At 43.0% G+C, this 22,245-nt stretch overlaps 2 protein-coding genes across 4 annotated transcripts in view; one reads left to right on the top strand and one right to left on the bottom strand.

The window, feature by feature from the left end:
• Positions 1-8,694, bottom strand: part of NCAPD2 (non-SMC condensin I complex subunit D2) — a 28,556-nt gene extending 19,862 nt beyond the window's left edge. For 2 of the 3 annotated variants that reach the window (XM_073789113.1, XM_019925985.3), the window contains exons 1-2: positions 7,910-8,694; positions 6,995-7,144 (exon numbers count right to left, since the gene is read on the bottom strand). In XM_073789113.1, the coding sequence (XP_073645214.1) occupies positions 6,995-7,121 (127 nt within the window). In that variant the 5' untranslated portion in view covers positions 7,122-7,144; positions 7,910-8,694. The remainder of the gene's footprint in view (positions 1-6,994; positions 7,145-7,909) is intronic. The other variant, XM_073789112.1, reaches the window with a different exon arrangement.
• Positions 8,695-8,840: 146 nt separating this feature from the next.
• Positions 8,841-11,186, top strand: MRPL51 (mitochondrial ribosomal protein L51). The gene is made up of 3 exons (XM_004322380.4): positions 8,841-9,068; positions 9,153-9,263; positions 9,691-11,186. Exons 1-3 carry the CDS (start codon positions 8,981-8,983, stop codon positions 9,885-9,887), a joined length of 396 nt encoding a protein of 131 aa, XP_004322428.1. The 5' UTR covers positions 8,841-8,980; the 3' UTR covers positions 9,888-11,186.
• The last annotated feature ends 11,059 nt before the right edge of the window (positions 11,187-22,245 follow it).

Consider the following 22,245-nt stretch of genomic DNA (forward strand, 5'->3'; position numbering starts at 1 on the left):
CTTGTACCACAAGATGTTCCAGGCTCGTCTTGTACCTTCCTTGGCTCAGTCCTGGAATCAACCATTCTCACTGGAGTCCTGGTTTCTTTTATGAGAGAATGGTATGTAGAAACCAAGTTCTAGGCCCTAGTTAAAATCACTGCTGTTGGAGCTTTTAGGCCCTGTCAGTAGAGAAAAGCAGGATATACATATATGTAGGTATAAATGCACACACCCCTATATTTTTATCTGTGTATATATTAAAAACATAAATTCACTTATATATTTGCTTGATCCTAGTATACACATAATACCGTTTCAGAATTGCTAACCCACACCCCTTTAAAAAATAAATTTACTAACTACCTTACGCTAATCGTGTAAAGTTCTTTCATATAGAGTTTACAGTCAAAATGCTGGACTTCCCTGGCAGTCCAGTGGTTAAGACTCCGCACTTCCGCCGCAGGGTGCGCGGGTTCGATCCCTGGTCGGGCAAGACGCCGCATGCCACACAGCGCAGCCAAACAAAAGACCCAAAATACTGGGTCTCCTGGTTGCTTGTTAGTTATGTTCTCCTGCAATCCTTTAGTGCGATTAGGTCAAACATCTGTAACACACTTAGGTTCATGTTACCACAGATTTTCCTTGATTTATGATGGGGTTACATCTTGAAAAATCCCCTGTAAGTTGAAAACACTGTAACTCAAAAATTTAATACACCTAACCCACTGAATATCATAGCTTAGCCTAGCCTACCTTAAGCATACATTAGCCTACAGTTGGGCAAAATCATCTACTACAAAGCCTATTTTATAATAAAGTGTTGAATATTTCTCGTAATTTATTGAACACTGTACTGAAAGTGAAAAGCAGAATGGCTGTCTGGGTACAGGATGGCTCTAAGTGTGTGGGTTGGGAGCTGCGCTTGCTGCCCAGCATCATGAGAAGAGTATCCTACTACATGCTGCTAACCTAGGAAGAGATAAAAATTCAACATTCGAAACATGGTTTCTACTGAATACATATTGCTTTTGCACCATCATAAAGCTGAAAAATCATAAGTTGAACCATCGTAAGCTGGGGGACATCTGTATTTCTATTACATTTAAAAAATCCAGCATTTGTTTTTTTTTGGGGGGGGCTGCAGTTCCCCGACCAGGGACTGAACCTGGGCCACAGCAGTGAAAGCCTGAAATCCTAACCACTAGGCCACCAGGGAGCTCCCTGAAAACCCAGCATCTTTTGACTCTCAAACTCAGTGCTCTTTTCATCTTCACTGTACTGCTTCTATATAAAAACTTCAGTATAAAAGGGAGTAGCAGAGCTTCCCTGGTGGCGCAGTGGTTGAGAATCCGCCTGCTGATACAGGGGAAACGGGTTCGTGCCCCGGTCCGGGAAGATCCCACATGCCGCGGAGCGGCTGGGCCCGTGAGCCATGGCCACTCAGCCTGCACGTCCGGAGCCTGTGCTCTGCAATAGGAGAGGCCAGAGCAGTGAGAGGCCCGTGTACCGCAAAAAGAAAAAAAAAAAAAAAAAAGGGAGTAGCACCTAATTATGACTTACAACATGCAAGAGTAGCAAGGCAGTATGGGAGTTAATTTTTTTTTTTTCCTGGCTGCGTTGGGTCTTTGTTGCTGCGTGCGGGCTTTTTCTAACTGCAGTGAGTGGGGGCCACTCTTCATTGTGGTATGCGGGCTCCTCATTGTTGGCTTCTCTTGTTGTGGAGCAGAGGCTCTAGGAGCATGGGCTCAGTAGCTGTAGCACGTGGGCTCAGTAACTGCAGCATGCAGGCTCAGTAGTTGTGGTACGTGGGTCCTAGAGTGCGTGGGCTTCAGTAGTTGTGGTGCATGGGCTCAGTAGTTGCGGTGCGTGAGCTCTAGGGCAGGGGGGCTTCAGTAGTTGTGATGTGTGGCCTCTAGAGCACAGGCTCAGTAGTTGTGACGCATGGGCTTAGTTGCTCCGCGGCATGTGGGATCTTCCCGGACCAGGGCTCGAACCTGTGTCGCCTGCATTGTCAGGTGGATTCTTAACCACTGCGCCACCAGGGAAATCCCGGGAGTTAACTTTTGAACCAAGGTGTATATCTAGTTCTTTCTGTGGATGTGGAGGGAAAGAATTCCACCAAATTCTTCTTTTCTGCAGTAAGAAGTGGGTTTGCCTAGAAAGCAAAGCTTGAACCTTGTACTACATTATCACTGCTGGCTCACTGACCTGATTCATCATATTGCAGTGTTATGCTGTCCAACTACAACCTGGTCCTCTGCGATGCTTAACAAACTATTTTATTTCTCCAATTCCTACTGACTCCCTAGCGCTATACCCATAGCATGTTTCCCCCTTTCTTTATACCTCTTCTTATGCTTTGCCTCTCTTCTTTTAGCAGATGACTGCTTTCTACTTTACCAAAAAGAATGAGACCCAAAGCTCCCTCATGTAATCCTGCCTCTCTGTCAACAAGTCATTCTGCCAACACCTTCCCATTCTTTGCTTCAGTCTCAAGTGAAAAGATTTTCTGTTCTGAAGCTAAGCTGTCTCACTGCCCCAAAGACTTGTCTCCTTTCTTTCACCTCTGGCTTCATCCTCTCTAGGGAATGCTCTTTTCCTGACAATGTGCTTAGGCCCCTACTTCTTTAAAACAAACAAACCAAAAACGATCAGTGCCTTTCATTTATGACTTTGCTCTCATATCCCTTTAAAATTTTGTGTAATCTTTCTCAATTCCCTGAAACCTAGTTTCTGAGATTTACCAATCTAACAGCTATTCTCTCAAAGATTACCCATTACCTATTTTTTATTACATCCAATGATTCTCTCCATTCACATCCCTCTTTACTTCTCCGAAGCATCACCTGCTGATCTAGTCTAGTCACCCTGCTTAGGTTTACATGTGGCTTGAACATTTACTAGGCTAAGCTACTTAGCTTACCAAGTCTCAGTTTCCTCTTTTGTAAACTGGGAATAATAACAGATCATACCTCATAGGGCTTTTCAGAACTTTTTGGTAAAGATTAAGTGAGATAATCCACATGAAACAGTCAGGACAATACTTAGCACATAATGTAACTCAGTACTTGAAAGCTATCTCCCACTCTTACAAACCTCCTTCTGTAATCTGGAAAATACGGTAAAATGAAAATGAGAAAGAAATAAACACTGTTAACATCTGGCTAATTTTTTTCAGTTTATTTTCTATGCATACTATTTCTATTGTTGAGGTCATGTCACATATTCAACTCTCTGTTCCGTTTTTTAAAACTTAATATTACAATAAGGATATTAAAAAAACCTTTGTCTTTAATGACTGCATAACATTCCACTGAATGTACCTCAATTAACTTACTGTTCCTCTATCATTAGACATTATGATATTTCTAATTTTTTCCACTAATTATTAACACATTTACTCCCCTTGTAAATCTGGATTATATCCCACTGACTGATTACTCCATTCATGTAACTACACAAATAAAAGTGGCTCGAAAAAACATAAAACCATACCAACTATTCTCACTTTATGACCTCAAGTAGGCCCTTAGTATTTCTTAGTAAGCCTATAACAAGTTCCCAGGCCTATTTGCTTTCTTCTAGGCAATTATTTCACACCTTTCCTCTGTTCATAACATCAAGATCATTTTCCCCCAACTCCCCTTCAGTTAAAGGCGTCACTTCCTATCTCACTGAGAAAACTGAATCAGAAGAGAAACTCCAACTGCGCCAAGGTCTGTATTTATCAGCACGACCTGCACCTGTGCCCTAAGCTCTGCCTTTTTTTTTGCTGCTGTGGATAAAGTGTCCATGCTCTAATAACCCACCTCCTCCCCCAGCACCAGATCGCTTACTCTGACTCCTTAAAGGATACTGCTCCCAACACTCATTCACTCTCCCTCTGGAGCGTCAGCTTTCCCCCTCTCTGATTATTCCCATTCAGCACATACACATGTGATGTTGCCCATCTTAAAAAGAAAAAAAGTCCTCCCTTGACTCTGCCTCCCCCTCCAGCTACGCCCTATTTCTCTGCTACTCCTTAAAGCAAAACAACAAGAAAGGGTTATCTAAACTCATCATCTCTAACCTCTCTCTTCCCATTTTCTCATAAACTATTCCAATCAGGCTTCATTCCCACGGCTCTGAAATAGTGTTCAAGGTTACCAGCCATTGCCACATTGCTAAGTCCAGCAATTAAATGTGTAGCTGATCTCTCCTTTCCCTTTTGAAACTTCTCTTAATTTAGCGTCTTTGCTCACTTTCTGCCTCAACAACTAGTCCTTAGTTTCTTCTACTGGTTCTCTCTCATTTTCCCAGCCTCTAAATGTTGGACTGTCTTAGGTCTTATGTCTTGAAACTGCTTTTCTTCTCCATCAATACTTACTCCAATCTCACAGCTTTAAACACTCTCTACCTGCTGAATATTAAATCCCAAATGTGTATCGTTAGCTGCAACCTCTCCCCTGAACTCCACAATCATATAACCAACAGTCTAAACGTGCTCCTCTCATACTCTACCCATCTCAGTAAATGACAACTCCATTCTTCTAGTTGCTCAAGTCAAAAAGCCTTATTTATAATCATCCTCAATTCTTCTTTCTCGAACCCTGTAAGTCCAATCCAGTCCATCAACAATCCTGTTGGCTCTACTTTCAAAATTCACTCAGGATCTAACCTTTTATGATCACCTCCACCGCTATCACCCCAGGTAAGCTGCCTGCTATTATTATATTAGCCTCTTAATTAGTCCCCTGCTTCTTCCCTTCCCCCTTACAGTCCCTGCTCAACACAGCAGATATACTTTTTAAATGTCAGACCATGTCACTCCTGTGCTCAAAACACAATGGCTTTCAAGCTCACTCTCTCTGAAGCTGAAGTCTTTACCATGACCCACAACACCCTAGATCAGTGCTTCTCCAACTGAAATGTACATACGAATTACCTGGGGATCTTCTTAAGAAATGGATTTCTGATTCAGTAGTTTGAGGATAGGTCTTCCTCCTGCATTTCTAATAAGCTCCTAAATCATGATACTAATTAACGCTCCTGGTCTGAAGACCACTCTGAAGAGCAAGACTCTAGAATAATCTGTACCACTTCCCACCTGACCTCTCTTTTCCTAGAGTTCTCCCCTCCAACCACATTGACATTTCCCCACCTCAGGGCCTCAGCACTGGCTTTCCTGTCTGCTTACAATGCCCTTCCTTGAGAATCTGCATAGGTAACTTCCTCACTTGTATGGTCTCTGCTCATATGTCATCTATCAGCAAGCCTTCTCTGATCATCCAACATAAAATGCTAGTCCATAACCTGGCTCACCGTAATCTTTTTTATCTTGCTTTATTTTTCTCCTTGGCATTTACAACCATCTGACATACTCCATATTTATTTATTACTTGTTGAAAGCCTTGAGAGAAAGAACTTTGTCACCTTGGCTGCTTTATTTACTGTTGTATCCCCAGTGCCTAGAACACTGCCTGGCACATAGCATAACACCAGTAAATACTTGAACAAAGTAAATGACCTGATCTTGTGTATTTATAGTAGAACTTGTATTTAGGGTTCTAAATACCAAAAGCAATGCAACTGTTATAAAAAGGACTCTTTTTTTTTTGCGGTATGCGGGCCTCTCACTGCTGTGGCCTCTCCCGTCGCGGAGCACAGGCTCCGGACGCACAGGCCCAGCGGCCACGGCTCACGGGCCCAGCCGCTCCGTGGCACATGGGATCCTCCCAGACCGGGGCACGAACCCGTGTCCCCTGCATCGGCAGGCGGACTCCCAACCACTGCGCCACCAGGGAAGCCCTAAAAAGGACTCTTAAAAGGAACGAGCACTCATGTAACAAAGCGATGCATAATAACAGCTGAAGAACAGTTTGCTAGAGTGTGCAGCTTGTGCCATTGGCGATGCACAGATCCACACAATATGGAGAGAATGGTCTCTCTGTGGACACCCATCAGTCAACTCCACACTCTGTTCTCTTCCTTGCTTACCAAATGGTGATATGTTCGGGTTTAGGGAAGCCTAGGTAATGATCTTGATCAATTTAGCCAATCTGGATAATTCCATTTCCCCTACCAGTAGTTAGGGAAATAGGCACCTGATCCAATTCTGGCTAAGTCTGTTATAAGACTTCTGGTAGTTTTAAAACAAGAAAGAAGAAAAAGCACAAGATAGAAAAATCCCTTCTTCTACTTCTGCACATCAGAGCAAGGAGCTGTCATCTGGCAACAATGATGGGAAGGCCAAGAAGAAACAAGCTGAAATTATATTATCAAAGTGCCTGATAATTAATGAACCTTACTTGTTGTAGGAGATAACAAACAAAGTAGGTTACTATCCAGATGAGGAAACCAAGGCACAGAGAGAATCAGTAACTGTCCAAGGTCAGAGTAGTGGAGGCAGGATTCAAATCCGGGCAGCCTGGCTCCACAGCCTTAATCTCTACTCTCTATAACTCTCCAAAGCAATCTAACTGACACAAGACCCTTCCAAGAAGTACAGTGACATTATGGATGGGGTCTTGTTGATAATGCATGAATTGTTCTCGGTCATCTCTAGGTTTCAATGGGCAACTGCACTGTACATATATTGTACAGTGTTGCAACTGTGCACATATGCTTTTTTCCATTATTGCACTCTTGGAAATGTGATCTAGACTCTAAAAAAGTATTACCTGAAACAGGTCAGGTCAAGTCCCAGACATTCTAGGAGCTATCTTCTCCTACAACTCTTAAAACCACCAGTACTTTATTTTGGCATATGGTAAGAAGTCAGGATCTAAAATAAAATTCTCCCCAAAGACTAACCATACACACCAAGACTGTTTATTGAATAACCTAGAGAAGGTGGTCAATGAACATACTGTTCGTGTAATGCAACGCTAGGGAGAAAACAGTAAGGAATAGGAAAGACATGTTCCGTGCCCCCATGGAGCTTAGTGGTGTAGTGGAACAGACAGACACAATATAATCACATGTGGGTGGTTGTTCTGAAGTGCTAGGCACAGTGGCAGCTACGGAGTCTTACCTTTAAGGTGCGATGGAAGATGTCTGATGGACAGTACCTCTTGCACGACATACTGATTCACCCCTCCACTTTTCAACAACTCCTCTGGGGATAAGGGCAGATGGAACTCATACAGTTGGGGAGACATCTTTCCCCCAGTGGCTCACAGGGCTAGAAGCCAAACAGCAAACACATCAGGGTCTATATCTAAGGGTCGTCTTTTTAATCTGGCTCTATTATTCCCCTCCTCCAATACATAACACTTTTTAGTCTTACATCAAGCTAATAACATTATCTTAGAGCGTGTGAGATTAAGCCTGGACTAGAATCTAATTCTAGTTGTGACTCTGACACTTGGCCATGTCACTTAACCCCCTGAGCCCCATCTGTCAAGCAGGATTACTGATCTCTAATTACTTTACCAAATTTCTCAGGATCAAATGAGTCAAGGGGTATTAAAGTATTTAAAGAACTGTAAAGTGGCATATCGATGCGTTAAGTTAGCATTGTTATTTCTGTTTTTATAGGCAAAACTTCTTAAGTATATAGACACTGTCTCATCTGAGGTCAGAACGGTGATCCAGTATGGGCTAATGGGCTTCCTGTCTCCAGAATGAGAGAACGTGAATATTAACTATTTGTTTACTCTGTGCCAGGTTCTATTCGGCTATTTGAACGTCCTATCTGATCTAAGTCTCCAAATGCCAATCTCATGAAGTGCATGGTAATATAGCTCAATTTACAGATGAGGAAACTGAGACTAAGAAAGGTTAAGCGATTTGCCCAAATTCCACTGCGGATCTGTGAGACTTACTGTTTCTACCACGTCGTACCACAAGGACACACCCACTAGACCTCCCAGCCCAATACCGCGTCCTACAGCCCGGTGGCCGATTTTCCCGGCCTCTTCTTCCCCGCTCCCCCTCAACACCGCACCTTACAAGAGCACTTCGCCAGCCGTTCCTCCAACTCGGGATGTAGTGCTGAAACGAAGGAAAAACCAAGGAGGGCACAAGACGCACCAATCTGCGACGCGGCACCCCCGTGGGTAGAGAGACCGACCAATACCCACCAGGCGGAGGCAAAACCCCGCCTCCGAGCCGGACGCCGCGCGGGCAAAGCCACAAAAGTGCAGTTCAAATCTCAACGGCCGCAAGGGAGCCAATCGCGACGCTCGCTGCAGACACCGGCCAATCAGAGCGCAGGAGCCGGAAGGCCCGAGGAGGGCGGGGCCTAGATTCCTGCTCCCCCCCCCCACTGCCCCACGCCGTAGTCTCGCGGCCGCCTCTTTCCCCATAGAGTCTTCTTTTTTGGCGGTCGGTGGAGCGGAAGCTCTGGCGGTGCCTGCCGGAGATGCCGCGTTTGTAGCTGGGCAGTGGCCGTGCCCCTGGGACCGTGACCCACTCCGTCACCCCCAAGACAGGAGGCAAGTTCAGGCCGGCAGTTAGAAGGCTTAGGCTCTAGTCCAGGTTCCGCCATGTCCTCTGCCTTATGACGTCCAGCAGGTCACTTCACTCCCTCAGCCTCAGATTTCCTCCCCTGTCGAATAGGGGAAATAAAAACAGCTACAGCGCAAAACTGCTGTGGGGCACAGAGAAAGGAAGCTCTGGGTTCCAGGTTCTGGACCTTCCTCTCGCTCAGTTGAGGGACGCCCACGGAAACAGGAAAGGGTGAATTTGTTTGACCTTCAGCTTTGGAGGGCCCTAGGCAACGACACGAGTCCCTCAGCTCTTCCGGAGCTCCAAACCTTCCGGCGGGCAGACCGGAAGCGCCTCGGCTGGGCGGGGCGTCAAAGACCTTCTGCAACGGAACCTGGAGGGCGGGGCTCGTGGCTGGGGAAGGCGGGGCCAGGCTGGGTCTCACCCGGAGCTGCCTGCGTAAAGCCCAAGATGGCTGCGTGCACGTAGTATCCTTGTGAGCCAGGCGGGGACGGTTCTTGTTCTCTCCTTGAAGGCCACGTCTGGCCCTCCCTCCTGTGCTTGTGAGGTGGGCTGTTGTAGGGGAGTGATGAGAGCAATGGCAGGGAGCCTCTCTTGGGTGGTAGGCAGGAGCCTATGGGGCCAGGTGCCGCTGGCCTGCAGAAGCTTCTCTCTGGGTAAGTGGCTGATGCAGAAGGACGCCCCGAGAACTACTTCAAAGTAAGCGGCTCAGATTCATTCCTTTTCTTCCCCATCCCTAGGTGTTCCCAGATTGTTCCATGTGAGGGTCACCCTCCCGCCCCGCAAAGTGGTTGATCGTTGGAACGAGAAGAGGGCCATGTTCGGGGTATATGACAACATCGGGATCCTGGGTAAGACTCGACTCGGTAGTGCAGAATTTCAGAGCGGCAGTTATGCCGTAATGATTATCTTTTTTCACCTGTGTAGAAATGGTACCTTCTTCAATAGTAAGAACAAACACGTGGCTATTTACGTTGTGTTCGGCACTGTTCTGTGTGCCCCGCATGCATTAACACATTTAATCCTCATAACCTTTTCACTTTGCAGGTGAGGAATCTGAGGCACAGGGAGGTTAAGTAGTTTTTCCAAAGCTAGTAAATGGCAGGTCCAGAATTTGAACCCCAAGCAGTCTTGCTCCAGAGCCTGTGCTCTTGTTACCCTAGCGTAATGTGTTTTGTCTCTAGGTGCTGCTAGGGAGATGCAACCGTGTTGAAGGCTTAGCTGGTGGAGGCTGGGTTCTCTCCTCTTGGAACTAATACCTTCTTTCACATTACACAGGAAACTTTGAAAAGCACCCCAAAGAACTGATCAAGGGCCCCATATGGCTTCGAGGCTGGAAGGGGAATGAATTGCAGCGTTGTATCCGAAAGAAGAGAATGGTTGGAAATCGGATGTTCATTGATGACCTGCACAACCTGAACAAACGCATCAGCTATCTCTACAAATGCTTTAACCGACGTGGAAAGTACCGGTAGAAGAGAATGCTTGGAACTGTGGAAGAGGTGTATCTATCACCCAAGAGAAAGGGAAAGTACTTTTCCTTATGAGGAAAGGGATTTGTATGCTCTCAGGAATAAAATGGGACTTCTTTGAAATCTGTTATCCACATCTTTATTTTCCTCTAGATGCTGCTTTTACTCATTCATGCGACTAGGAAGTGGAACTCATCCCTAAGTCTTATAGTCTTAGGTTTGGACTTCACCACTTGCCCTTTGCAGTCTAGCCATACCTATGGTGTTTAAAAACTAAAAAATTATTGTTGGCATCTGTTGATGTTTGGCCCTTCATGTATTGAAAGTGGTAATTTTAAACTGCCCCACAGTGCCATCATGTTAAATGTATTTTCTAAAACCCTTCCGCACTGAAATGAAGTATAATAGAAAAATGGAATTATACTTCTGCACTAATCTTGTCAAAAAATATTTATTGAGTACCTTTTCTGAGCTGAGAACTGTAGGAAAGCCAAAATGTAATATATCCTCCCCCCATGCTTTTCTAGTTATGTGTATAAAGTTATAGTCTCACATGTACACTTTAATATGAGGCATTAAGTACCATATGAGTGGTTTGCTTGAGTGGTTCCTAAGCCTGATTGATCATCAGAATCTCTGGGTAGTTTAACAATTTAGAAAGTCTAGTCCCTGCCTCCAAAGATTTGTGATCTGTAGAGCTGAGCTGAGTCTTGTGGGTCTATGTGGGTGGTTTTTTTTTTTTTTTTAATAATTTTTAAAAAATGTATCCATCCATATAGGACATATGGACATCCATATAGGATATATAGACATTTCAAATTAAGCGTAATCAGGGACTTCCCTGGTGGCGCAGTGGTTAAGAATCCACCTGCCAATACAGGGGCACGGGTTCGAGCCCTGGTCTGGGAGGATCCCACATGCTGTGGAGCAGCTAAGCCCGTGCACCACAACTACTAAGCCTGCGCTTTAGAGCCCGCGGACCACAACTACTGAAGCCCGCGTGCCTAGAGCCCGTGCTCCGCAACAAGAGAAGCCACCACGGTGAGAAGCCTGCACACTGCAACAAAGAGGACCCCCACTTGCCATAACTAGAGAAAGCCTGCGCGGCAACAAAGACTGAACGCAGCCAAAAAAAAAAAGAGTAATGAGATGAAAAGTTTTCTCACAGGTTGCTTTTTGTGCTCCTTGAGGCAACCACTCTTATGAGATTCTTTTTAATCTTTCTGGATATATACTGTGCATGTACAAGCTTATATTATCTATCTATCTGTCTTCTTTATTAAAAAAGTAGGATTCCATGCACACTAAGTTACATTTTCACTTAATGTAACTTAGGTATGGTTTTATATCCTTACGTTATATACCATAATGATTTAACCAGTTCCATTTTGATAGACATTTAGATTGTTTCCAGGCTTTTGCTTTTGCTTTCTCAAAGTATGACTCCTCTAATTTTAAGTAGTTCTAATTTTAAAAGCCAGGTGATTTTAATTAGCTGTGTTTGGAAACCACTGATGTGGGTGATAAATAACCTAGATAAGAGAATGTGTTTGGCCTAATCAGAAGAGGCTTCATAGAAGAGGTTGGATTTCAGAAAGCAGAGAAAGAAGTAGAACATTTCAAGTGGGGAAGAGAAGAGTGATCCGTGGTGCATGGTGAGGGAATATAGAATGTGTTGGGAGATGGCTGGGTAGGTCTAGCTCTAATGACACTGTCTGCTTTTTCATCTTTTAATAATTTGCTTGGCCATAAATCAAGTTAAATAAGTTTGACATTACTCGACTGAGAGGAGAAAAATGTTGCTACAATTTTAGAATTGTGTATTGATTAGAGTTAAATTCAGTGTCTCCAGAGCCTAGCCTATGTAAGGCTCTCAATAAATATTTGCAGAGTGAAGTAGGGAAAGTATTTGAGGGGCTTCCCTGGTGGTCTAGTGGTTAAGACTCTGCGGTCCCAATGCAAGGGGCACAGATTCGATCCCTGGTTGGGGAACTGAGATCCCGCATGCCACAAGGCATGGCAAAAAAAAAAAAAAAAAAGAAATGGGCAAAAGGAAAGTATTTGACATATTGCTTTTAAAGAAATCTTTTATGTGGGTTAAAAGTGCTATTTGTGTTTCTTGGGAGGGTTTTTCAGGTTGATTATGAGTCTCTAGTATAGTGTAGACTGTTGATTAAAAACGTCCTTTGGAGTCAGACAGGTCTGGGTTTAGACTCAAGCTATACCACTCTATTTGACCCTAGGCAAAGTAGGTAATTTCTGAGGCTTAGTTTTTTTAGCCTGTCAATTAAGAACAATACAATACTTTCCTCATAGGGTTATGTGAAGAATAAATGAAATTATGCATGTAAAACAGTACAGAGTTTGGCAATGTAAATGGTAATGACACTCCTCTGGAGTGTGTGTAGTTGCCAAGAATTAGAAAAACCTGAAGAAATGAATGGAAATAGGTTTTTTAAATTAACTTTTCAATAAAAGTATTGCAAACTAAAGAAAGTGAATTAGTTATAGATATAAACTGAGATTTGAAGGTAAAGGAATTAGGGTGATTAGGTCTCTTATTTGATCCAAATCCTTTAAAACTATCAGTTTCGATTATCTATTGTTACATAATACTCCATCCCCAAACTTAGTGACTGAAAACAACAAATTATGAACTCATATTCTCTGGGTTATCTGGGCTCAGCAGGGCGGTTATGCTCCATTTGGTGTTGGCGGGGGTCAACCATGTGGTTGCATTCAGCTGGGAGCTTGGTTGAAGCAAGAATGTCCAAGATGTCTTCACTCACATGTCTGGTGCCTCAATTGGAGTGGCTGAGATTTTTTTCCACGTGATTTCATTATTCAGTAGTCTAGCTAACCTAAACTTCTTTACATGGAGGCTTGACTCCAGAGGGCAAAAATGGAAGTTGCAAGGTTTGATAGACACAGGCCAAGGAGTGACATGTGCTGCATGTCACTTGTGCTGCATTCTACCAGTCAAAGTAAGTCACAGGCCAGCGCAGATTCAAGGCTATGTGGAAATGCACTCCATTTTTGGATCAGAGAACGTGCATGCAATTACAGGGATGTGAGGAAGTGTCCACAGACATATTTGCAGGCAATCTACCTCAGTAACATTTTGTGTCTTTGTTGGGACTTTATCTTTTGGAAGGCTCAATAGAAGTGAAGCTAATTAAGTACATGTTAGATTAACTGAAAAGTAGATTTTGGAGAAGTGGATTGATGGGTATACATGACCATACATTATGATCCTGGGTCTCATGTAAATGTATATATGAGAGTGTCAGGACTCAAAGGGAGTGAATTTTTAAAGGGGTGGCTGGAGAGGAGCTGGATATGAGAATGGAGAGGTTGGTGTGAAGTATGAGTGGCTCTGGGATACTTTACATGATTTGGTGGGACTGGAGAAGAGAAAATCAAATATTTGAGATTCTGCTAAGTGCAAGGTGCCCCAAAGAATATGAGTACATGTTTTAGTAGGATGTGTGGTTCTTGGTAAAGAGGAAAATGATCATTTAATTCAACGAGCATCGAATCTTCCTGCTGTGAAGATTTATAAGATCATGTTTTCAAGGACAGAACAATCTTGGTTTTGGTGTGAAACAGTGTAATATTTTTATTCAATAAACACTGAACCATTATGTGCAGTGTTATTTGGAGGGACATAAATCACTAAGTCAGGGTTGGTTCCTGACTCTCAGTAGCTTTCAGTCTACTTAAGAGATACAATATGTAAACAATATAAATTTGGATATGATAATTGCATAGGAAAATTAGTTCTTTTTTGGCTGGGGGGAGATCAGAAAAGTTATTTGTTGAAGAGATGACATTTGAACTAAATCTTGGAAAATTTCAGCTGATGGCAATGGGAAATCCTTGTTAAATATGGACAGTAATATCTATAGGGAGGAGCTTTGAAGAATATGAAATAATTCAGAATGTGAAATAATTCAGAATATGAAATAATTCAAATAATTCAGAAATAATTCAGGTGGGAATTACACAAGTCCATAGGACTAGTTAGTGATCATTAACACACAGTAGGCTTTCTCTGATAGTAGGAAATAAGTTTGGATAGGAAATCTGGTGCCAAATAACTAGGAGTCTTGAATGCCAGCCAGGATGAAGAGCTTAAATTTATTTTTTCCCCTGCAGACGAGTGCTGTTCAATCCTGGCAACATGTTAGAATTCTTGTCAGAGCTTGAAACCCAGCGGGACCCCGTGGGGCCTTCCTGGGGACTGACACCCCACCACCACTTGTGTCCCCTGCCTCTTGTTTGTAGAACATCTTTAGCCTCCTAGGCCTTCCCCAGGTTCCAAAGAGCAAATTTAATCAGAGGAGTGAGAAAATGCAGAAACAAAAGGAAACAGTCAAGCAAGACAAAATAAATAGCCTTAAAACAAGATCAAGGACCTTTAGTTCCTCTCTGAGGGTTATAAATAATATCCTGAGCCGTATCCTTGAGCTGTTTTGCAGATACTAAACCCCCACCAGGTGTAAGAAGTTAACTACATGCTGACCACAGGCACATAGACCCCAGACTGGCTGGAACCAGAAGTTGATGATTGAGATTCCTGAAACATCACCCTGTTACCTCACCACCAACCAATCAGAAGGAAGTATACGAGCTGATCATGCACCCTGTGACTCCCTCACACTGTCTTTAAAAACCCTTCCCTAAAAGCCATTGGGGAGTTCGGGGAGTTCTGGCCTTTTGAGCTTAAGCTACCCATTCTTCTTGCTTGGCCTTGCAATAAATGCTTTACTTTCCTTCACAACCTGGTGTCAGTAGATTGGCTTTGCTGTGTATTGGGCAAGTGGACCCAAATCCTGGTTTCATAACATAAAAAAAAAAAAAGAGAGAGAGAAAAAAAAGATTAGAACCCAAACCAATGAAATCAACCTGAGCTGGTGTCCCAAGCATTCATCTTTTCAAAAGCTCCATAAGGGATTCTAAATCGGGGTCAAATACCACGGCTTTGGAAAAGTGGAAGAAGACAAGGGAATACTTTCCAAGGTCCATTTGCTTTGAGATGTCTGAGCCTCTGAACTCATAGTTTTGCTTTTCGATCTTGCTTGGTTTTATGTATCTCTTTGTCCACCTTCCCCACGGAGTAGGCCTCATTCCCACTGAGGGCAGGAACTGTCTTGCACATGTCTGTTCACTGTAGTAGTCTAATATCTGGTCTCTTTGTGTACTGGCTCTTAATAGGCCCTTGGTAAATATCTGTAGAAGTAATCCATTCAACAGCCATTTACTGAAGGTCACCAGTAGGTTCCAGGGATACAAAGAAAAAAAGATACAACTCCTGCATTTAAAGAATTCCACGTAATGCAGGAGGTAGACAAAGAAGCATACTTATAAGGGGAGGGGGGAGGGAGAGGGATGGACTGGGAGTTTGGGGTTAGTAGGTACAAACTATTACATTTAGAATGGATAAACAACAAGGTCCTACTGTAGAGCACAGGGAACTATTTTCAATCTCCTGGGATAAACCACAATGGAAAAGGATATAAAAAAAGGATGTGTATATGTGTATAACTGAATCACTTTGCTGTACAGCGAAATCAACACAACATTGTAAATCAACTACACTTCAATTAAAAAAATAGCAAAGGGGGCTTCCCTGGTGGCGCAGTGGTTGAGAGTCCGCCTGCCGATGCAGGGGACACGGGTTCGTGCCCCGGTCCGGGAAGATCCCACATGCCGCGGAGTGGCTGGGCCCGTGAGCCATGGCCGCTGAGCCTGCGCGTCCGGAGCCTGTGCTCCGCAACGGGAGAGGCCACAACAGTGAGAGGCCCGCGTACCGCAAAAAAAAAAAAAAAAAAAAAAAGAAACATAATTATAAAATATATCATGGCATTTAAAGTTTGTTAATTACCTACTGTGTAGGTTCAGAGAGGAGGGACGCTTATCCTGGGGGAGCAGGAGTGGGGGCAGGGAAGGCTTTCTGGAGGAGGCCATTACTGAGATATCTTAAAGAGTGGAGGCTAGCAGGCCTTCCAGGCAGATGAAACAGAAACAAAGGTCCAGAGGTGAGAAACAGCATGGTGTGTATGGGAAAGCTGTAAATGGTATCCGTTGGTGCGTGATAAAGAGGGCAGGAGATGGAGGCAAGAGTCAGATCACAAAGACAACTCTAGAGAACCATTAAGACTGAACCTTTAGTAAAAGGATGCAGACACTTTGGAAAACTGTTTGGCAGTTCCACAGAAAGTTACATAGAGAGTTACCATATGACCCAGCAATTCCACTCCTAGGTATACATATACTCAAGAGAATTGAAAACATATTCACACAAAAATTTATGCACAAATGCTCATAGCAGCATTATTCCGAATAGCCAAAAAGAAGAAACAACCCAAATGTCCATCAGCTGATGAACGGATAAACAAAGTGTGGTCTATTCATACAATGGAACATTACTCAGCCATAAACTAGAATGAGGTACTGCTACAACATGGATGAACCTTGAAAACACTATGGCAGAGGAGAGAAGCCAGTCATAAAGGCTACGTATTGTATGATTCCACTTACAGGAAATGTCCAGAATAGGCAAATTCACAGAGACAGAAAGTAGATTAGTTGTTGCTAGGGGATGGGGTAAGGGGTGAGGGATGGGAGAGGACTACTAACAGGTACAGGGTTTCTTTTGGGGTTGATGTAAATGTTCTGGAATTAGTGGTAATGATTGCACAACCTTGTGAATATACTAAAAATCACTTAGGTATATACTGAATGAGTGGATTCATATGGTGCATGAATTTTATCTCACTTAAAAACATGGGTTGGGAGACTTGAAGGTTTATTTCTAAATTAAGCTTTATTTTTAAAAAAATCAAAGTAATACATGCATATAGTTAATCAAAAAGAAGGGAAAGTTATATGACAAAAAGAGCAATCCCCTGCCTAACCCCAGTCTACGCTCCAAACTAGCTTCCCAGAATGAAAGACTTTCACTTCTTTGAACTATTCTAGTATTTGTCATCGTAATTGGAAATAATATGCCCTCCTGCTCTTCATGGCTTATCAGCTTGAGACATCTATTAGCTTCCTGTTATGAAGGGTGAAGGTTTAGTCCTCTGTGATGATCTTAGTTGATACAGAAAAGAGAATTTAAGTAATTCAGCTATTTATAATTAAAAAATAAAACACTGGGAACAGAAGGAAATTTCCTTAATTTGGTAAAGGTGACATACTAGAGATCAACAACAGATATTTAGTGGATATATATTCCCTTAAGATCAGCAACAAGGCAAGAATGCCCACTATTACTGTTGCACTTTAACTTAGTACTGAAGGTACTAGTCAGTGTTGTAAAAACAAAGAAGGAAAGAAAGGGGGAAAGGAAGGAAGGGAGGGAGGGAGAAAGGAAGGAAGGAGGGAAGGAATTAAATGCATGCGAGGATTGGAAAGAAAGAGCAAACTGATCATTTACAAATTATATGAATTTCATCTTTAAAAATTCATGCTGAGTGAAAAAACAATGAGATTTAAAACATGATATCATTTATGTAAATTAAAAATACATGCGGGACTTCCCTGGTGGTACAGTGGTTAAGACTCCGTGCTCCCAATGCAGGGGGCCTGGGTTTGATCCCTGTTCAGGGAACTAGGTACCACATGCACGCCACAACTAAGAGTTTGCATGCCACAACTAAGGAGCCCGCATGCCACAACTAAGAAGCTCATGGGCCACAAGTAAGGAGCCCGCCTGCCGCAACTAAGACTGAGTACAACCAAATAAATATAATTTAAAAAAAATCAATCCATTTGGGGCTTCCCTGGTGGCGCAGTGGTTGAGAATCTGCCTGCCAGTGCAGGGGACATGGGTTCGAGCCCTGGTCTGGGAAGATCCCACATGCCGCAGAGCAACTGGACCCGTGAGCCACAACCACTGAGCCTGCGCATCTGGAGCCTGTGCATCTGGAGCCTGTGCTCTGCAGCAAGAGAGGCCATGACAGTGAGAGGCCCGCGCACCGCGATGAAGAGTGGCCCCCACTCGCCGCAACTAGAGAAAGCCCTCGCACAGAAACGAAGACCCAACACAGCCAAAAATAATAATTAATTAACTAATTTTTAAAAATCAATCCATTAAAAATAAGTAAATAAATAAAAATAAAAACACGTGCAGGAGACACTACACATTTTGCAAAAACACAGAATTATAAATATCAAACAATTTATAATGTTCTCTATGGCGGGGGAGGGGAATAAGGAAAAATGGAATTATAAAATGAAATGAAATCTTTCTATGCATAAGTGGAGATCATGTGTCATGAATTGATGAGTAGCAGTTAACTCCACCTTCTGTACCTGAGGTCCTCCAGAAAAACAATGTTCTATTTTTGTCTTCAGGGTGATTCATGCTTTAAGAAACACTCATATTTGTTTACTCCTGTTGGTTTCTTAAACTTATCAGTATTCATAACAAGTCAAACACTTTAGCACACTTGCAGGTCCCTTTTGGTATTTTCATCACATGTATGTGTAATATCTATGTATGATATTTGTTGTTTGTTTTGGGAATCTAACACATGTGCTGGTTCAAGATAGCTGTGTTAGTTTTCTGGGGTGGCCGTAAGTACCGTGAGTTGGGTAGCATAAACAACAGAAATGTACGAACTCACGGTTCTGAAGGTTAGAAGTCTGAGACGAGGCCTCACCAGGGCTGTCAGGCAGAATTTGTTCCATGCCTCTCTCCTAGCCTCTGGTGGTTTGCTGGCTATCTTTGGTGTTCCCTGGCTTATAGACATATCAGCCCAATCTCTGCCTTGATGTTAACAAGGCGTTCTCCCTGTGTGTGTGTCTCTCCAAATTTTCCCATTTTATAAGGACACCAGTCATACTGGAGTAGGGGCCCACCCTAGAACAATATGACCTCATCTCAACTAATTACATCTGCAACGAACCTGTGTCCAAATAAGGTCACATTCTGAGGTCTGAGTGTTAGGACTTAAACATAAAAACTTTTGCAGGATGCAACTGAACACATAACTAGAGCCTTCAGTCTCCCCAAGGTATTCTTATGCCTTTGTCTTTGTTAATTCTTGAGATTCATGATTCCCTATAGCTTCCATGGATTCTTCACGTGTGATTTTGGAAGAGGGAGCTGGTGGCCCTTACTAGTTACTTTGTTAGGAAGCTGGATTTACACGCCCCAATGTCCTCCTTTCTTATAACCCCTATCCCTCACGCCTCTTCATTATAGTTATATCAGCATTTTGCCTTAAATCAGTAGACAGTGTTTACATTATTAGAACTATTAAATATTGTTTACTACTGAGCCAAATGGTGTACTGTGGTATAACTTATGTTTCTTATATTTAAAAAAACCTCTTGGTATCTTTATTGAGATACAATCCACATACAATTCACCCAATTCAATGGCTTTTAATATATTCGCAGAGTTGTGCATCCAATACCACAATCAACTTTAGAACATTTTTAACATTACCCCAAAATGAACCCCCTGCCCCTTAGCTGCCACCATCAGTTCCCCCTTCCTCCCAGTTCTAGGCAACCACTAAGCCACTTTCTGTCCCTGTAGATTCTTGCCTGTTTTGGATATTTCATCTGAACAGAATCATACAACATGTGATCCTTTGTGACTGGCTTCTTTATCTTAGTGTAGGTACAAGATTTCCCCATGTTGTAGCAAGTATTAGCACTCCACTTCTCTTATTGCTGAATAGTATTCCATTGTATGGCTATTCCACACTATATTTATCCATTTATCAGTTGGTGGACATTTGGGCTGTTTCTACTTTTTGGCGATTCTGAATGATGCTGCTATGAACATTCGTGTATTAGGTTCTGTGTGGGCATTTTCATTTCTCTTGGTTAAATACCTAGGAGTGGAATTGCTGGGTCACGTGGTAACTCTGTGTTTAACTGTTTGAAAAACTACAGGCTCTTTTCCAAATTGGCTGCATTATGTTGCATTTCCACGAGCAGTGTATGAAGGTTTAATTTCTCCAGCATTTGGTTTAATCCTCATCAACATTTGGTACTACCTGTCTCTTTGATTATAGCCATCCTAGTGGTTATAAAGTAGTATCTCATTGTGGCTTTTTGTTTGTTTGTTTGTTTGTTTGTTTGCTTTTGTTTTTTTTCAGTACGCGGGCCTCTCACTGTTGTGGCCTCTCCTGCTGCGGAGCACAGGCTCCGGACACGCAGGCTCAGCGGCCATGGCTCACGGGCCCAGCCGCTCCGCGGCATGCGGGATCGTCCCGGACTGGGGCACGAACCCGTGTCCCCTGCATCGGCAGGCGGACTCTCAACCACTGCGCCACCAGGGAAGCCCTCATTGTGGCTTTGATTTGTACTTCCTTGACGGTTAATGATGTGGAGCATCTTTTCTTGTGCTTTTTGGCCATTTGTGTGTCTTCTTTTGAGAAATGTCAGTTTAGACCCTTTGCCCATTTTCAAATTGGGTTATTCATTTTTTTTATTACTGAGTTGGAAGGGTTCTTTGTATATTCTAGATACCAATACTGTATCAGATATAAATATTTTCATTTGCAAATATTTTCTCCCATTCTGTGGGCTGTCCTTTCACCATTTGTTTATTTAAATATTTTATTTATTTGTTTATTTATTTATTTACGTTGCGCTGGGTCTTAGTTGCTGCACTTGGGGATCTTCTTTGTGGCACGTGGGATCTTTGTTGTGGCATGTGGGATGTTTTAGTTGCGGCACGCATGCAGGGTCTAGTTCCCTGACCAAGGATCGAACCCAGGTCCCCTGCATTGGGAGCACTGCGTCTTAACCACTGGACCACCAGGGAAGTCCCCCAGCACCATTTATTGAAAAGACTATTCCTTCCCCCATTAAATGGTCTTGACACTCTTTTTTAAAAAAATTAATTAATTAATTTATTCATTACTTTTGGCTGCGTTGGGTCTTCGTTGCTGTGCGCGGGCTTTCTCTAGTTGCAGTGAGCGGGGTCTACTCTTCATTGTGGTGCGCGGGCTTCTCGTTGCAGTGGCTTCTCTTGTTACGGAGCATGGGCTCTAGGCGCGCGGCCTTCAGTACTTGTGGCATGCGGGCTTGGTAGTTGTGGTTCGCGGGCTTGGTAGTTGTGGTTCGCGGGCCCTAGAGCGCAGGCTCAGTAGCTGTGGCTCATGGGCTTAGTTGCTCCGCGGCATGTGGGATCTTCCCAGACCAGGGCTCAAACCCCTGTCCCCTGCATTGGCAGGCGGATTCTGAACCACCGCGCCACCAGGGAAGTCCCGTCTTGACACTCTTGTTGAAAATCAATTAACGTAAAGGTGAGATAATTTCTAGTTCTTATTCAACTTTTTGTTTTCCCCTAAGTTTATAATTACCTCTTTTTCAAAATATAATTTTCTATGTATCTAGCTCTAATTTTTTCCGCACGTCGCATCAGACTTGTAAAGTACTTGTTCATATTCTTTTTCAAATATTTAAACATGTCAGATGCTTTACAGGTTTTTCCCCCCCTCTGGAGACTGTCCTGCAGTTTCCTCCTTCTCCTACTTCAGGCAGGACAGGTTGTTTCTGGGTCTGTGGTGTAGCTTTCATTCCAAAGATTTCCTCCACCAGTTTTGTGTGTGGATCCAGCATTCCATTCCCTAGCTCTGCTGCCTTTCTCTTTCCTGCTTACCAGAGCACATCTTATAGTAGCCTACTTGGAAAGAGAAGTAAAAATGTTCCCTCCTTGCATATCTGAAAGATGTCTATATTTATCTTATACTGGTACGTATTGGTCTTATATTCGTTTGGCTGGTATAGAATTCTAGGTAATGATCATGTTTCTTCAGAATTTTAAAGGCACTGTCACATCATGTATCTTTTAATACTGTATTGAGTTGCCATTCTCATTCCTGTTCCTTTCTCTCTCTCTCTCTCTCTTTTTTGGGGGGCCATGTCATGTGGCACGCAGGATCTTAGTTCCTGACCAGGGATCCACCAGGGAAGTCCCTTTCTCTCTTTTTGAAATCTTTTTGGATCTTCTCTTTTCCCCTAATATTCTGAGATTTTACAAAGATGTGTCTTGACGTGGTTCTTTTTCTTTCACTATGCTAGGCACATAGTGTACTATGTAATCCAGAAAGACTTGTTCAGTTCAGAAATTTTTTCTTGTATTTCTTTTGTAATCTTGTTCTCTCATACCTTTCTCTCTTTTTAGAACTCCTATTAATCAGAGATTGAACTATTTGGCTTGATTTTCTAATTTTCTTACTTCCTATTTCCATCTTTGCTGGCTCTTGCTCCTGGCTCTTTGCTCCTTATTTGTTTCCCATTTTTGACCAAAATCTACTTTTCTTGGAACCGTATCTGTGGAAATTCCCCAAGGCCTAGATTGAAGATCAGCTCATCCAGAGATGAT

Source organism: Tursiops truncatus, chromosome 11 (assembly GCF_011762595.2).
Source record: "Tursiops truncatus isolate mTurTru1 chromosome 11, mTurTru1.mat.Y, whole genome shotgun sequence".
NCBI classification, from domain to species: Eukaryota; Metazoa; Chordata; class Mammalia; order Artiodactyla; family Delphinidae; genus Tursiops; species Tursiops truncatus.

Excerpts from the sequence above, each read along its gene's own strand:
- MRPL51 (XM_004322380.4), top strand. The coding sequence starts at position 8,981 with ATGAGAGCAATGGCAGGGAGCCTCTCTTGGGTGGTAGGCAGGAGCCTA. Across the intron at positions 9,069-9,152 it reads CTGCAGAAGCTTCTCTCTGG|GTGTTCCCAGATTGTTCCAT; the intron begins GTAAGTGGCTGA and ends CCCCATCCCTAG. Across the intron at positions 9,264-9,690 it reads TGACAACATCGGGATCCTGG|GAAACTTTGAAAAGCACCCC; the intron begins GTAAGACTCGAC and ends CACATTACACAG.